This window comes from Pteropus vampyrus, unplaced genomic scaffold (genome assembly GCF_000151845.1).
Source record: "Pteropus vampyrus isolate Shadow unplaced genomic scaffold, Pvam_2.0 Scaffold337, whole genome shotgun sequence".
NCBI lineage: Eukaryota > Metazoa > Chordata > Mammalia > Chiroptera > Pteropodidae > Pteropus > Pteropus vampyrus.
In genome coordinates this window covers 993,791-1,008,713 of record NW_011889118.1, presented here as the reverse complement: position 1 = coordinate 1,008,713, position 14,923 = coordinate 993,791, and the positions used below count along the sequence as shown (strand labels likewise).

At 47.7% G+C, this 14,923-nt stretch overlaps 1 protein-coding gene across 1 annotated transcript in view; it reads left to right on the top strand.

Annotated features, from left to right (window-relative positions):
- The window catches only part of CACNA1D (calcium voltage-gated channel subunit alpha1 D), a 314,711-nt gene that overhangs the window by 262,698 nt on the left and 37,090 nt on the right, over positions 1-14,923 (top strand). The window contains 5 exon segments of the mRNA XM_023522317.1: positions 3,193-3,276; positions 10,795-10,839; positions 11,251-11,379; positions 12,801-12,866; positions 14,546-14,637. Of these exon segments, the coding sequence (XP_023378085.1) occupies positions 3,193-3,276; positions 10,795-10,839; positions 11,251-11,379; positions 12,801-12,866; positions 14,546-14,637 (416 nt within the window).

Sequence of the window (14,923 nt, the reverse complement as noted above, 5' to 3'; positions counted from 1 at the left end):
GGGGGCTGAGGCATGCTCACTTGATAGTGATTTTATTACAAAGGGGGCTACTAAACAGGAAAGCAAGATGTGGGAAGAAGGGCGGGCTGGCATTTTCTGCCTTCCCTAGACCTAGCAGAGTGGCCTGGTCAGAGCCTGTGATTCCAACAACCTGCGCCAACTCAAGCCTCCTGTCACTTAGGGGTGTCAAGCTTCAGTACAGAACTCTCTAGGGTTCTGTGAGTGTGAGTGATCATCTGAAGAGAGAGTTGATGAGATTGCTAAAAAAGTTTTAGGACCCCAAATGTCAAACCCTTATCTTGGTGATTTAAAGTGATTTTATACAGCATCAGGAGCCAGAATGGCCCAGTTGGACGACAGTTTATTAGCTGATGAGAATGATCCAAAGGTGTGAATACTGATAATTCTGGAGAGGAGCTGTTCCAGAGTAAAGTCCAAAGTGGGTGGGAAGGGCTGGCACCCAGTGCACAGGTGGCAGGCTTGGCCTCAGGTACATGATACACTGTAATGGGAAGAGCAGAGCACATGGTGCAGTGTGGCCAGGGCTGTTTGTGTGCTAGGATTGAGAGATGAGGAACACTTGGTCTTCTGCTCTGTGTGTTTGCCAGAGGCCCAGCTGTTGCTAATGACCAAAGATTTTATTAAGACATCAATTCCTCTCTAGAGGAGAGGTTAAGGATCACCATTTCTCTTTAACTTTTGAGTTGCTGTTAAACCCATGAAGGAAAGGGTAGGTTCTGCCCCTCACAGCACAGTCCGTGCAAGGCTGCTAGTAAGCCAACTCTTTGTTGCCCATTCACAACAGAGTAAATCATTTCAAAGAGAACTATGTTCTTACCATCTGGGGACATTCACGGCAACACTCAGTGTACCTTTTGATCCAGCCGATGTTATTTGGTTAGAAGACACTGTTCGATCCAGCTGACTTTCTGGTTAGGGACTTCCTCCAGGAAGGAAGTAGCGTGTCCCTTCATGTCCTGGAGCAAGCTCTTTATCTCATCTCTGACCAGCATGACTCTCATGTTAGTAGCACTCGTCTAGTCCTCACAGTGGCCTAGCCAAGAATCATACATTGTGAGAAGAAAAGCTTGGTGTGGGTTACAGTATTTTTTTAAGCAGACCTTCCTGTTAGACCTGGATACACAGGTCATCAGAGTTGGTGCGGGTGGACTCCTTTTGTTTACTCGTTAGAGGACTGAGATAGGGGTCTGGGAGGGTGGCAGTCAGTGAGGGTAATGTGTGATTGAGGCACTGTGATTGTAGGAGGGGAGGAAAGACATAAAGCCTGGGTCATAAGTCATGGCAGCTGGGTGGGAAAATCTTACGTTATTTAAGGTGAAATTCTGTAGAAACCCAAATCGTCAGTATCATAGTTCCCTGCCATACGTGCACCTGGAGTAAGTCACAGTAACTAGAATAAACATCCCTACACTATTAGGAGAGCCACATGTTCACGTTTTCTATCATGTCATAAAAGACAGGGGCTCTGCAGTGGCCTCCTCTGGGCCTGCATTTGATCACCAGTTCATGAGATCTGACACTTCAAAGTACCTTCTGTTCTAGTTTTCTTGATTCAGCACTAAGCGTACCCAGTTATAAGCACATTGGGCCCCCTTTTTTATATTATTTATATCTGAATTTTTATTTCCAAAACATGTTCTGGCTTTCTGAAAAGACACAATAGATATACAGACAGTCACTGGCCTTGCTGCCAGACACCTCTGTGTACTGCCCCGCCCACTACCCACTCTGATCTCGGGCTTCCTGGGGACGTCAGGAAACAACAAGCACTAATTTAGCACCTGTTGTACTGAACCCAGAAGAGGAAGTAAAATGTATGGCACATACGTATGGATGTGTAAGTCACACTCATAGGGCCGTTGTGCCTTCAGAATTGCCATGAGATATGAGGACCTAAAAAAACAAGAACTAGGTTGAGTAACCAGTTGGGTGCACACTGGTGGAAAAGACATTGCAATGTGCCAAGCGCTAACTGAGTTCAAGGCTCTGGCCTAGATATTGGGGTTAATGGAGGAGGATACAGAATGGTCAGCACAGTCCTCTTCCTCAGAGGCTTTCAGTGTGGTGGACTTGCAAAGACCTCAAATTCAGTATCAAGACATGAGAGAGAGGCAGAGTCAACATGATGAGGGGCGGAAGTCAGGTGGATCCGAAACAGTCCCCTCAGGAAGATAGCATTTGATCTCACCTTGAAGGAGGAAGTGCATGTGGAGAGAGAGAGTTGGGGTGGGGAGGCTAGAAAGGCAGAGGCTTCAGGAGGTGGGGAAGAACCTGATGGAGGTTTTGAGGGATGGAGAGGAGCCTTCTTAGCCTGGAGGGCAAAGAGGGAGGGAGAGGGAACAAGAGCTAGGGTGCAAGGAGAAGCCTGTTGGGGCTTCCTGCCAGGACTTGGGGCTTCCTGCCAGGACACTGGGAGCCCTTGAGCATCCTCGTCGTCTTTCAGTGCTCTTTTCCTCTGCAAGACCTCTGTGGCTTCTCCACCTGAGCCCCCATCCCCGCAACCCAGAGTGAGCGTCTCTGCCTCAACTCTGTGCCTCGGATCTATGAGGGTTGCTGTGTCTGTCTCCCTGTCGGCCATTGCCGTGCCTGTTAGACTGAGAGCTCTGTGAGGACAGGGACTTGTCTTGGGCCCACCATTTCTAATTCTTGTTGGACTGACAAGGAGGGAGAAGGTTACTAGTTTGTTTTAAGGGCAAAAAAAATGAGAACATGTGAAATACCTGGTCATAGTGCTCTTTAGGTGGAGAAGAAAAGAAAGTGGGGTGACTGGGGCCCTGTGGAAGGAGTAGGAGAGCTTTACTCTTCCATTGGCATGTGAGGGTTTGGGCTTGTCACCCTGGGTGTCAGGGCAGGGTTGCCAGATAACTCCCTCTATCCTGCAGATATTCTGGTCAGTTTGGTGCTGCTCAAGGCCATGGGTCTGCGTGGTGTGTGTGCAAGCACGTGTGTGCACGTATGTGTGCGTGGGCAACCTTCCTCACACATGCAGGTGCACACCATCCTCTGCGTCCCTTTTTACCAGTGGACAGTGTTGATGCCTCCCTTCGGCTCTCCCACCCCACCTGGTTTCCATGGGTGCTAAGGGGCCTCCAATGTGTCCCCGTATGTGATCCGTATGGCGTTTCGTTCATACATGCTCATAAATGTCTGCCCCCTGCCTGCTCTGTCCAGGGGTATTTTAGTGACGCCTGGAATACGTTTGACTCCCTCATCGTAATCGGCAGCATTATAGACGTGGCCCTCAGCGAAGCCGACGTGAGTATGCGCCTGCCTGCGGCCGCCCGCCTCTTGTCCTCTGTCTGTGCACATTCTGCTCCCTGCCCCACACTGGCATCACCTGGACAAGTCACAGGTCCCAATTTCACTTGATCTGAAACCAGGAATTTCCTAACGAGAGTTGCGGAAAAAAGGCCTTTCAGGGTAGAGCCTCATCCTGGGCCTTTTTGGACACAAATCACCTTTTGGAGGACTGACCACTTGGCAGCATTACCCAAGTCACTGATAGGCAGGGTGAGATAGGCGTCTCTAATTGTTCTTATTTTCTGTGTCTGCAGTGATACCCAAGTGACGTAATTATAACATGTTTGTTTTAGGGCAATTTTTCAAGTAGCTGGGTGGCATAATGCTAGAATGTCCCCCTTTTATAACGCTGTCCTTTTCTTCTTTTTTCCTGTGTGCTCCCTCTCCTCTGTGGCTTCTGAATGCTTGCCCTAACAGCACTATTTCACTGATGCATGGAACACTTTTGATGCCTTAATTGTTGTTGGTAGCGTCGTTGATATTGCTATAACTGAAGTGAATGTAAGTAGCAAACTTTGTGTCCTACAATGTGATTTTTTGTGTGTGTGTTAAGTGTAACAGAGAGAAGACTAAAAACCCTGCCCAGGGATCTCTATATGCTTTAGAAATTCAGGCACACATTTCTCTTGAAAGAAGAAATTTTCAAAAGAAAACCATTTTAAGAACGTTTTATGGCCTCCCTACCCTCACCCCATTTTCTTCCCCTGAAAGAGAATGGGGAAATAAATGTAGAATTTCTGTTTTGAGAACTAAAACATTATTTTAAAAGAAGATCTTGTTAAAATGTTAAGGGCTAGGACTTATTTATGTGAGTATGTGAACATTATCACTCAGTAGCTGTGTGACCTTAGCGTGTCATCTGACTACTTTGTGTCTCAGTTTTTCCAGCTACAGAATGGAATTCATAACATGTGCCCTGGTACCCACAATGGTTCCGTGAGGGCACGGGAGGCAAACCCCACAGTTGTGCCCTGAGCACATGTACACTGCTGCTGGTGTCCTCACTTGTACCTTGTGTCTCCTGACTCCGACTGGTGACCCTGGGGAATGTTCTCCATCCTAGCTCCCCAAATGGTGATACAGATCAAAGGCCGCCCACGGCCCGGGGAAGGGGGCGGGGTCAGTACTCCTTTGCTGCACTCAGTTGAATCTTTTGATGAAGGAACAGTAGCAGCATAGTAGATGGAGCGACCCTGCCCCTCTTCAAGAAGCATCCTGAGAATCGGCCTTCAGAATTAAAAGTCTTGAGAAGGGGGAGCACCATCTCCTGGCAGCTCTACTCGGGTCTGACCCACGCCTACACCAGATGGGCCAGGGGCAAGCAGACATAGCCCTGCCCACCTGGCCTATCCCAGTTCGTCAGCGAGTCTTAGTCGGTGTCCAGTGTGTGTGCCCAGGTTGTGTAGAGCCCTTCTCAGGGACAGTGGAGCATGAGATGGGACTATTGTGCAGTGTTGGCTTCCTGTTCTATGTTGCCAGCCCAGCCCCTTCCCCCATGCTTGGCTGGGAAGGGGCCCCCGTGCTCTGCCTGGCCGACATCTATAGGACTGTATGGTCCATCCTGGTACCCAGATAGCCTGTGTCAAATACTGACAGTAAAATCCCTCTGTGGCCATGGTTTTGGGGCCAGGCTGATTCTGAAATATAGAATAGTGGGATGGCCACCAGCCTGGCAAGCCTGAGGCCTGGCAGTTCTAGTCCTAGTTCAAAATGACTTGTTGGATCTAGGTCTCACTTCCCTCATGGATCAACTGGGGTGAATCATGTCTGCTGTCCTGCTTCATAAGTATATTGTAGTGACAAAATGATATGAATACTTGTGAAAATTCTTGCTAAAAAAACCAAAGTGTTAGGGAGATACAAAGGTATTATAAGTGTAGATTTTCACATAATAATAGCTGATACGGACTGCGAGACATTAGCATGTCCATGAAGGCCTAATTTTCCCAAAATTCGTGTCGTGACAAGGTACTATAATCCTATTTTACTAGACTTAGGAACATACGTTCCCTAAGCTCCATAAGCCAAGATTTATGAAAATTTCACTTTGTGTGATATATTTCATACATCAGCTATAAAATTTCCATTTATAATATGTGAATTATTCTTGGTTCTGAAATGATCTGATGCTAATGGAGGTACAGCAGGAACCTAACTGGAATTTCTCCACAGTTTATGACCAGACATCTGCCTGCTTGCTTTTAATCATCTTACAATGCAAAGCACTTATAACCTACTTCAAAATATACTTAAATGAAAATTTGGAACAGACCCTTATGTAAGTCAGAGATGGTCTATAATGGAAATGAAAATATAAACTATAATTTCAGCAGGTCTCCCTAGAGCAGTGCTTAAAGTGTTGTGCAGGTGTTGGGTGTAAATGCTTAGTTTCTGGATACCAGGATGTGGCCAAGTTTTGTTCACTAAGTGAACAAGCCAGCTCTCTAATGCCAATCCTGCTGGCTGGGGATGTGTGGCACTGGTGCACTCAGCAACAGCATGTGCCCAGCTTCTCAGCTGCCTCGCCCTGTGCTGGGGGCAGGAGCCCACTCTGCCTGTCCCCTCTGACCCCGCCTTGCTCATCGGTGTCTCAGTGTTGTCCTCCTTTACCTCTCATTAGTCAGGAAAGCCTCAGGTCTGCAGAAGCTCATACTAAGTTTTCTAGTTAGCATTTGACACTGGGGCGTCTGTACAAAGCAGACGGTCATTGGGCAGTCAGTCAGACCAGCAGAATCACCCTAGTAATCAGTCCCATACTCTTCTTTCACTCAGTGACCTTTCCCCTGGCCAGCTGTAGCTCGAGGCCAAACCTTCCTCAGCTGGCAGCAATGCAGAGTCCCAATCTGGGAGACCTCAGCATTTCAGTGCTGGGCCCCAGTGCAGAGCAGATGCTCAAGGCAACCTTCCAGTCATTCAACACATGTTTATTAGACATCTCCAATTCTCAGGCCATGGTCCAAGCTTGGGGGAGGCAGAGAGATAAAAGAGACTGGGTGACCTTAACCTCTGATGGTATAAAATTTGAGTGGAGCTGTTGACTATTCCACCCCCTCACCCACACATGCGAGTGCCCTACAGGAGCAGCACACATTGTGTCCCTTGGTGGCCTTGTCCCCCAAGCTCCTGGGTCAGCTGAGCATGAACACTCTTGGTCCTTTTTGGCTGTTTTTAGCTGCCATAAGTCCTCATTATTTGCAATATTAACTTGCTGTGCTCTCTCCCCCAACCTCTGTTGATCTTTCTTTTCTGTTGCCTAATTGATTTTCATGTTGGTTTTATTTTTAGAAAATTGTAGCGGCAAGTATATATAAACATATATACGGTGAAGTCATTAAAGCAAAAGCACTTTAAAGACTGTATACTTGTTTTTGGCTTCCCCACCTTTGGTTTTCACTGAGTTTCACAGGACATGCTATTGGTCATGGTCATCTAAACTGTTTCCCGTCCCATATTTTGTTGTCTCCAGCCAGGGTCCTGAGCTGGGGCCACGTTGGTCAGTCATGCTTGGCTCTGTGACCTTGCCAGCATAATCTTCAAAAATGAATAATCTGGCCTGGAAATCGAAAAATCGAGCTTGTGTTTGTATTCTCTGCAAAAACATTTTGGATGGCCCTTTCCGTTGTCCTGCTTGCATGCCCACCCAGCCCTCTCCATCCTGCTGCCCCCTCCCACATCCCCAGCCTGCTCTTATCATGGTTTGATAGCTCTCATGGACTCATCTTCATCACTTTTGGTCATCACATCACCAAGCTGCTAAAATGTCAGACAATGACTGGCAGCCTCACTTTTGTTCCCTCTTTGATGCCTGTTTGTTCCTTGGATGGTTAAATGACCCAACAACTTAATTTTTTCTCACCCGAGGAATGACTGTTGGTGGCATTTAGTCTTTTCCCATTATTATTGTTGCTAGGAAGGCAAAATACTTGCTTATAAGCCATGTCTGCCCTGTTATTACTTACTGAAGAGCCTGTCAAAAGTCAGTAGGGAATTCACTCCCAGGGACCCAAGAATTATCCCTGACTTATCAGGTACCAGTTTGGACTAGGTGGTCAACAGCTGCACTCAGCTTCTTCTGACCCCAATCCATTCTTCTGGTCAGGTTGTTCAGCTCTCCATTCCATCCGGTCACCCTTTTCTAGGGACCAGGTTTCTGGGTTCTGGACACAGACTCAGCAAGCCCAAATACAGAAGCCCTCCCTCCCAGAGGTGTTACATGCCAGGTCAGAAGTCATCGGAGGGAGGCTCCCTCCAAAGACTGGGTTCTCCAGGATGCCTCAGGTTAACTGTTTCTGGGATGTTGGTTTGCTTCTGTCTGAACTGAAAAACTGCATCCTCTCAGCTTTTCCATAAGAAGATGGGAATTAATTCAGAAAGTAGAGACCGACCCCTTCAATTGTACTTGGGAAACTCAGGGCTCGTTAGATCCAGTAGTTGCAGGGGGCTGGTACTGAGCCTGCATCTCAAGAGTCTGTTTGAGAGCTCTGCAGTAAGGGGCTGGAGGGAACATCAGGACAGCCCCAGGGACTTAAGGAGCTTTTCAGACTCTGGCATTTAGTTCGGCCTCCTGTGGCTGAGGGCCAAATCCCTGTTGGGTTCCCAGCTAAAGACTAGCATCTCAGTGTTGGAGGGAGCTACTGAGGTCATCTCGTCCAAGCCCTGAGATGACATTGGAATTCCCTCTGTTGAAAGCTGATCCCACAGCTCCTAGCAGCTGCCTTTGGAAAGCTGCTTAAGAGCTGAGTCCTTTCCCAATCTCATGTCCTCTAGGGGTATCCTGTGGTTGATCCCAGGAGTCCAACAGAGCATCAGCTCACTCATGTTCCATTTCTTCCTTTCACTAGCTCCCTTTGTTTCCATGGCCTTCTCCATCCCTTATAAGGAAGATGGGGATAGAGTCTAATCTCTGCATCTAAGTACTGAACCCTCATCAACCCCCAAAGAACTCACTGCTTCGCTGTAAAAATCTGAGCAGGCTTTTCTAGTGGTCCCACTCTGTATGGACAATCCAGACCCAAAAGGAATTAGCTGGTATGGGTGACCAGCTGAAGACGTGACCCAGCTTTACCCTGAATTATGACTACAGTTCTCAGCTCTAGCAGCATGTTTAAATCATCTAGGAGCTTCTCAAACTCCCAAAGCTCAGACACAGCCCTAATCTATTAAGTAAAAATCTTTGGGGTGGGACCTAGGCACTGGATTTTGTTAAAAATCCTTAAGCAATTCTAGTGTGCCACTGAGAGTAAGAGCATGTCTGCCCTTTCATCAGGCTGGCTGGCATTTGTAGTGTGAGCAAAGCCATCCTCAGGGTCCTTCCATTTTGTAAGATATTTTGGCAACTTGTACTGTCCTCTCATGCTGCCAATGACATCTCCCGCCCAGTGTGGCACGTGGGGAAAGGGGAGGGTGCTGCAGGCTGCACGGGGGGTGCATGCAGCTTGATGTGCTTTCCTTTCCTGCATGTTGTATTGCCTTGTCCTCCACAAGTACTGTCTCCTCCTCTTTGTTTTTTTTTAAACAAAAGCATATCCATGGTTTCAAGTTCATAGCCCAAGGTTTGTCATACTTCTAAGACATCAGCTGAAAAAGAGATGTGCACTATGAAAGTCAGTTTGGCAGCTAACTTTCCCACATCACAAGGAAGAGGATGATGTAGGGTCTGTCAGTCTTGGAGCAGGATAGGCAGCAGGAAGCAAAAGGGGCTTGGGCAACATCGTGCAGCCAGAAAGATTGTCTTCCCCAACTACAGGTCCCCTCTTCTCATGCAGGTCCAACTTACAGGTTATGGACATTTCAGGAGGTTACTGTAGAGAGCTCTGTCTTGCGCACACTCTGATCCCCTTGAACATAGGCAAACAGAGTGCACGCACACTCACATGCACACTTACACACCCTCACACTGCAGCTGCATGGACTAGACCTAAGCTTCATGCACACAGCCTCTGGGGAGATAGTGTGGGAGACAGAATATCACCATCTGTCTCTTTCAGGAGATGTTATTTATTTTGAGGTGAGATAATAGAAGAGGAAAATAAAAATAGCGACCCGGGACTTGGACAAAGCCATTGCAGAATTCACATTCTGAGCCTCCCAGATGATGCAGGAATCCCTCTTTCACCCTATTGGAACCTGGATTTGCAATCACACTGCTGAATTTCAGTTATGAATTGATGTATCCAAACTCTTTATTTTCTATGAATTTTATAGAATTTTTGCGTTTGGTCTCAGCTGTTGACGAGAGTGAGACTTGAGAACTTGTTTTCCCTCTATCCCTAGGGAGGAGAGCCCATCAGATAAGTGTGTGTGTCCTTGTGCGCACACATCCCTTAGCTGTACAGACACACTGCAGAAAGGCTGTCTAACAGCCTTGACATGCATGCAGCAGTGCTGGGCGCCCAACCAGAAGAGCCTCATTGCTCTATTGGTCACCAGGTAGACCAGCTGCTTCAGTGGAGGTGACCCTACTGAAGGGAAGAAAGAGGCCATTATTTCCTGACTCTTGTTCATCCCTCACTGTCTAAATTAAAGATGCCTCCTGATATATGTTAAAGGTTGCTTACAACTTCTTTGCATTTTCTGAAGCACTTCCTGAACATCTGATAAGTACCAGATACTGTGCTGGGCGCTGAGTGGAGTGAGGCAAGGTCCTTGCCCTCTCGGGGCTCCCAGCCTGAGGCGGGAGGCAGGTGCACATAGGGTGATAAGTGCTGTGCTTCCGCACCCTGGGGCCTGAGTGACAGGAACCCTGCCAGACCTCAGAGGCGGCAGAGCTGCCGAAGCTCAGGGCGAGTTGGTCGTAAGCTGTTTCTCCCCAGCAGTCACACGCAGCGGAGCTTCGTCGTCTTTGACAAGTCTGAGCCTGTCAGTCGGGCAGCGAAGCATGGTGTAAGAAAACGAGCCCCTCTCCAGCTCCCACTAACTTGGTCTATCCAGCTCCCTAGCAGCCACACCAGAGAGGGCACCGTGGCGCACACACCGCCCAGACAAGCAGGCCCAGAAGCAGAGTGTGGTCCAGGAGGGCTGTGGGCCACAGGCAGCTGCTCTTCGTTCTCCCTCTTCGGCAGTGTCACTCTGGTCCTCAGTGGCCTGCTGCAGAGCAGTGAGTTCCTGAGACCCACAGCCCTGACTCAGCGAAGAGAGCCAGTCTCCCCCGGAGACGGGCATCCTACTCTGCATTTCCACCTTTAGGGACAGTTGAGGTCTTGCAGCATTACCTTTATTAGGTGGCTGTCAGCCTTGGAAACCTCATGTCCTGGGATGTAAAGTAGAAAGTAGTGTGTCTGAGCCCGTTGTCCGTGGCTGCCCACCCTCAAGTCCAGTTCCAAGTGTTGCCCCTGGCATTGTCGCAGGGAGGGAGCAGGTGCGTTGTCTTAAGACAGTAACCATACATATTTAAAAAGGGGGAGGGTATGTCCTCCTGAACCACTGCTTCCTTCCCAGTTCATTAATATCTTTTCAATCTTTGATTTCTTAAAGCCAACTGAAAGTGAAAATGTCCCTGTCCCAACTGCTACACCTGGGGTAAGATCAGTGACTCGTCCCCAGGGGCTGGGCCTTTTCCTTGAGTTTATTTGACCATGTTGAGTTTTCCACTAGTTTTTCTGTATTCTCCATGATTGTTCTTCCAGAACAGTGTCTGCAGTGGTTTGCATTCATCATCAGTGTCCAGTACTCTTGACCAGCCCAGCGTTCTCCTCTTAATACACTAGACCACGTGGACATGCATGTGCTGTGTGGACGCAGTTTTCCAAGCCCTGTGTTGTTAGCATGTAACTTTTCCTTTCATATCATGCTTTGTAAGGTGAAAAGGCCCTAGAAACACATCTTCAATTCTTACCTCTGTCACCTTTGTTTGCATCTGTTGCTGTTTTTCTGAAAGTGTTGCATGTTCTACTTTCCATTGGGTTTGACCTCTCCATGATAACCCTTCAGAACTCTGAAGAGAGCAATAGAATCTCCATCACCTTTTTCCGTCTTTTCCGAGTGATGCGATTGGTGAAGCTTCTCAGCAGGGGGGAAGGCATCCGGACACTGCTGTGGACTTTTATTAAGTCCTTTCAGGTAAGAGCCATGCCAAGGGCTTCTCTTTGTTTTTGAAAATCCTGTGTAAGTCTGATGATCCCCTGTTGTAGACGATCCAGTCTCCCTTCTGCATGACCACTATGACCGCTTAGGTCACATGACTGCCTAGGGCACGTGACTGCCTAGGTCAATAGAGAATTTGGAATGCTGGAGAGACCTGACTTACATTACTTGGGTGACTAGGATTACTTGCTTAAAGGAAACAAAAGAAAGCAGAGGGACCTGCAGCTGAGAGATCTGCAATATCTCCAAGACTAGTAGAGACGTGGACCCTCCGAGCCCCTTAGTCTGGTCCTCCCCCAGGATGCCCAGTGGTAAATGGTGATGTCTGACAGTGCGTTGGGTCCCAGCAGACCCCCAGAAGCCTAACAGCCTCTCTCTTGGATGGCCTCCTCTCATAAGGCTGCAATCGTCCTGTGTCAACTAGTCTTAGATATGAATCAGACAACTTTGCCTCGGCCAGCACACCAACATCAGTCTGTGGGTTTTCCAATGCCTGGAAGGATTACAAAGTTGAAGACATTTAGTCACAACCCTGGTCTCATTCATCATCTGTTATTCTCCAGGCTGGTGCAGCCTGGCTCAAATCTATTCCTGGCTCAAGTCTATTCCTCCACCATGCACATGGACATCTTCTATCGCTTGAGATGAGGTAGAAAAGCAGTGGAGGAGTATTGGATTAAAGGACCAGGGGTCTGACGTGACACATATACTTGTATTTGATATTTTTAAGGAGAGCCCAGGATAGGCGACCACTCAGCTAGCAACTTTTCTTCCCTGGCCCAACCCCCAACTCTGTGGTTCTTTCAGAAAGTGCGCATTTTAAGAAAGGTGTCTTTCTTTCTACAGCAACAGCCAGAAAATGATTCTTCCTCTCTGACCCAGTAATTCCACTCCTAAGACTTCTCTCTAAAGAGAGACGTCAGCAGATGGGAAGGTCATTTTGCTTAAAGATGTTTCTTTGCAAGGTGATCTACAATAGCCCCTCGCCCCCACCCCAGACATGCCCACAAAAGAAAGTGGAAGCCATCCAAATGTCAGTGTTCTGGAATGGTTCGATCAATTAGATATTTTTACAAAGGAATCCCATGATGCATTTAAACATTATTTTGAGAGCAATGTGTCTGGATTGACACGTTAGGATTAGAATACACTGTTTAATGACTCTGGAAAGCACATCCCGCCTGCAGCCGCATATCACTAGGTGTGCATGTGGCTGGTGTATGCAGGACTGAAGTCATTGTGCTCGGCTGGGGTTTAAAAAGTCCTTCCTCACCGTCGATATCCTTTCAGTATAACATGGAAAAGAAAAGCATGTGGCTCCATGTGAGTCTTCATTCTGCCCGAGCGGTCACAGAGGCAAGAGACCAGTGCTGAGCCAAGTGCTTTTTTTCTTCTAGGCACTCCCATATGTCGCCCTTCTCATAGCCATGTTGTTCTTCATCTACGCGGTTATCGGCATGCAGGTAAGCTCTGGCCCTTTGGGGCCCCTTTTGCTGGGTGGTTCCAAATCTGTGGCAGATGTACCTTAGCCAGGTAGAAAGGAAAGACAAGATCATGATCTGGCAGCCAAACACCTCGGCTGCTGAAGAAAAATGGAGGTGAGAAAGACGTGGCTCCAAAGGAAAGAGCCCATGCCAGAGAGAGCCAGGCTCAGAAGAATAAGTAGTGGCTGGAATATACCAAGGAAAGATGGGTTTAGTGGTGCTCCTCACCCCTAGTCAGAGTCTTGGGAGAGTCCATTGATTGAGAAAACCCACAGTTAGTTGATTTTAGCAATAGAAACAACCATACGAAAAGAGGCCATAATTGTCCTGTTTTCTGCACTGATGTTGCTAAGAAGATATTTAATTATATAAAAGTCTGCTTATATTCTGAAATTTTTGTTTTGTAGTAACCAGGTGAGATTCTCACCCGAAACAAACTATTTCCAGATACTGTGGCTGGGGCTAAACTTGAACCATTATCTTGTCTCAGTAGCTCTCTTTTAAGAAGCATGAAACCAGGCCTTTTTGTGACCCTGGCTGAGAGGCTGCAGGATACTCGCCAGCAACTCCTGGGAGGGGAAGGGGACTGGGACTTCATTAACAGCTGAGCCCTAACGTGAAGTGGCAGTGGGCAGAGCTTCCAGGAGGAGAGGGAGGTGGAGATCAGTCTGTCACACTGGACCTCCCCGGGTGGTCTCTCTGCCACCTTCTCCACAGGTTCAGATGCCCTCTTTCAGATAAGGAAGGGATGTGAGTGTAAAAGAGATGGAGTGATTCCAGAAGTATAGAAGGGGTTGGGCTTATTTTTTTTATTCTGAAGACATAGAAAGATTTGTAAGTTACTAGGAATCTTACCATGATTTATGAATGATGAATAAACATACCCGTGCCCCAGTAATTTCAGCAATATGCGATGCTGTGTGTCTCGAAAGATCCTTTATGACGTATAAAACCAGAGCTGTCTCAGAGAAGTGCAAACTGCATTGCACATACCATCAACTATTCACTCATGAAGCTTAGCCAGGCATCTAGCTCTACTGAAATGTCTATCTCCTTCTATAAGTCCTACAAGTAAAGTATTTCCTAACTTCACCTTGCTCTGGAGGTAAAGCCTCCCCGCTTTCTGTGGCCCACTGGACCCACGCTTGTCTGCAGCCTGATCTTTGTGTACACTCATTCTCTTCATTTCCTGGGGCACCTGTGCCGTCTCACCCCTGCTCCTTTGCAGGCGATGTTTCCTCTGCCTGAAGCATTCTTCACTGTCCCTGTCACTTGACTGGCTTCTACTTATCCTTTAGTTGTGGGCTTTAATCTCACTCCCCTGGAACTTGACCCAAGCCCCCAGCCTCAGATATGTTCTGTTCTCTCCTGCCCAGCTGGTTCATCCTAGCTCTCATCAGGAGGGGCTGCCCCTCTGCTTACTTCACTGTCCGTCCCCCAGGGTAGGAACTCCTTGAAGGGAGAATGTGCCTGACTGGTAGTTGGCACAGTGCCCGGCACATCTTTGTGAATAAATGAAGTGCCAAGCACTGTGGGAAAGCCCTAGTGGATGGGAATGGAACTTTAGTTAGTTCTAAATCCACATATGGAGGATTTGGGGTTTTCTGTTTTTGGATGACAAAATCTATTCTTTTTTTCACAATAATTTCTCCACCTAGATGTTTGGGAAAGTTGCCATGAGAGATAACAACCAGATCAACAGGAACAACAATTTCCAGACCTTTCCCCAGGCGGTGCTGTTGCTCTTCAGGTAACTGAGTCCCACACGGGGTGTGTCTCTCTCTAGCTTTGGGCTCCGGAGTGACAGAGGACACTTGTTATTAAAGCAGCCTGGCCTTTCCCTGTTGATCATGGTAGCTTTTTGTATGTGTTTTGTATTCTTAAACGGAGACGCTAGCATCTCAGTCACAGAGGACTTTTGCTGGCTTGTTGAAACTGCTGTGGTTATTGAGATCGTGGCTGGCTTAAGGTTTATCCATTTGGGAGTCAGTGGATCTACTTAGGCCGCCAGGAAAATGGCAGGCTATATGCTTACA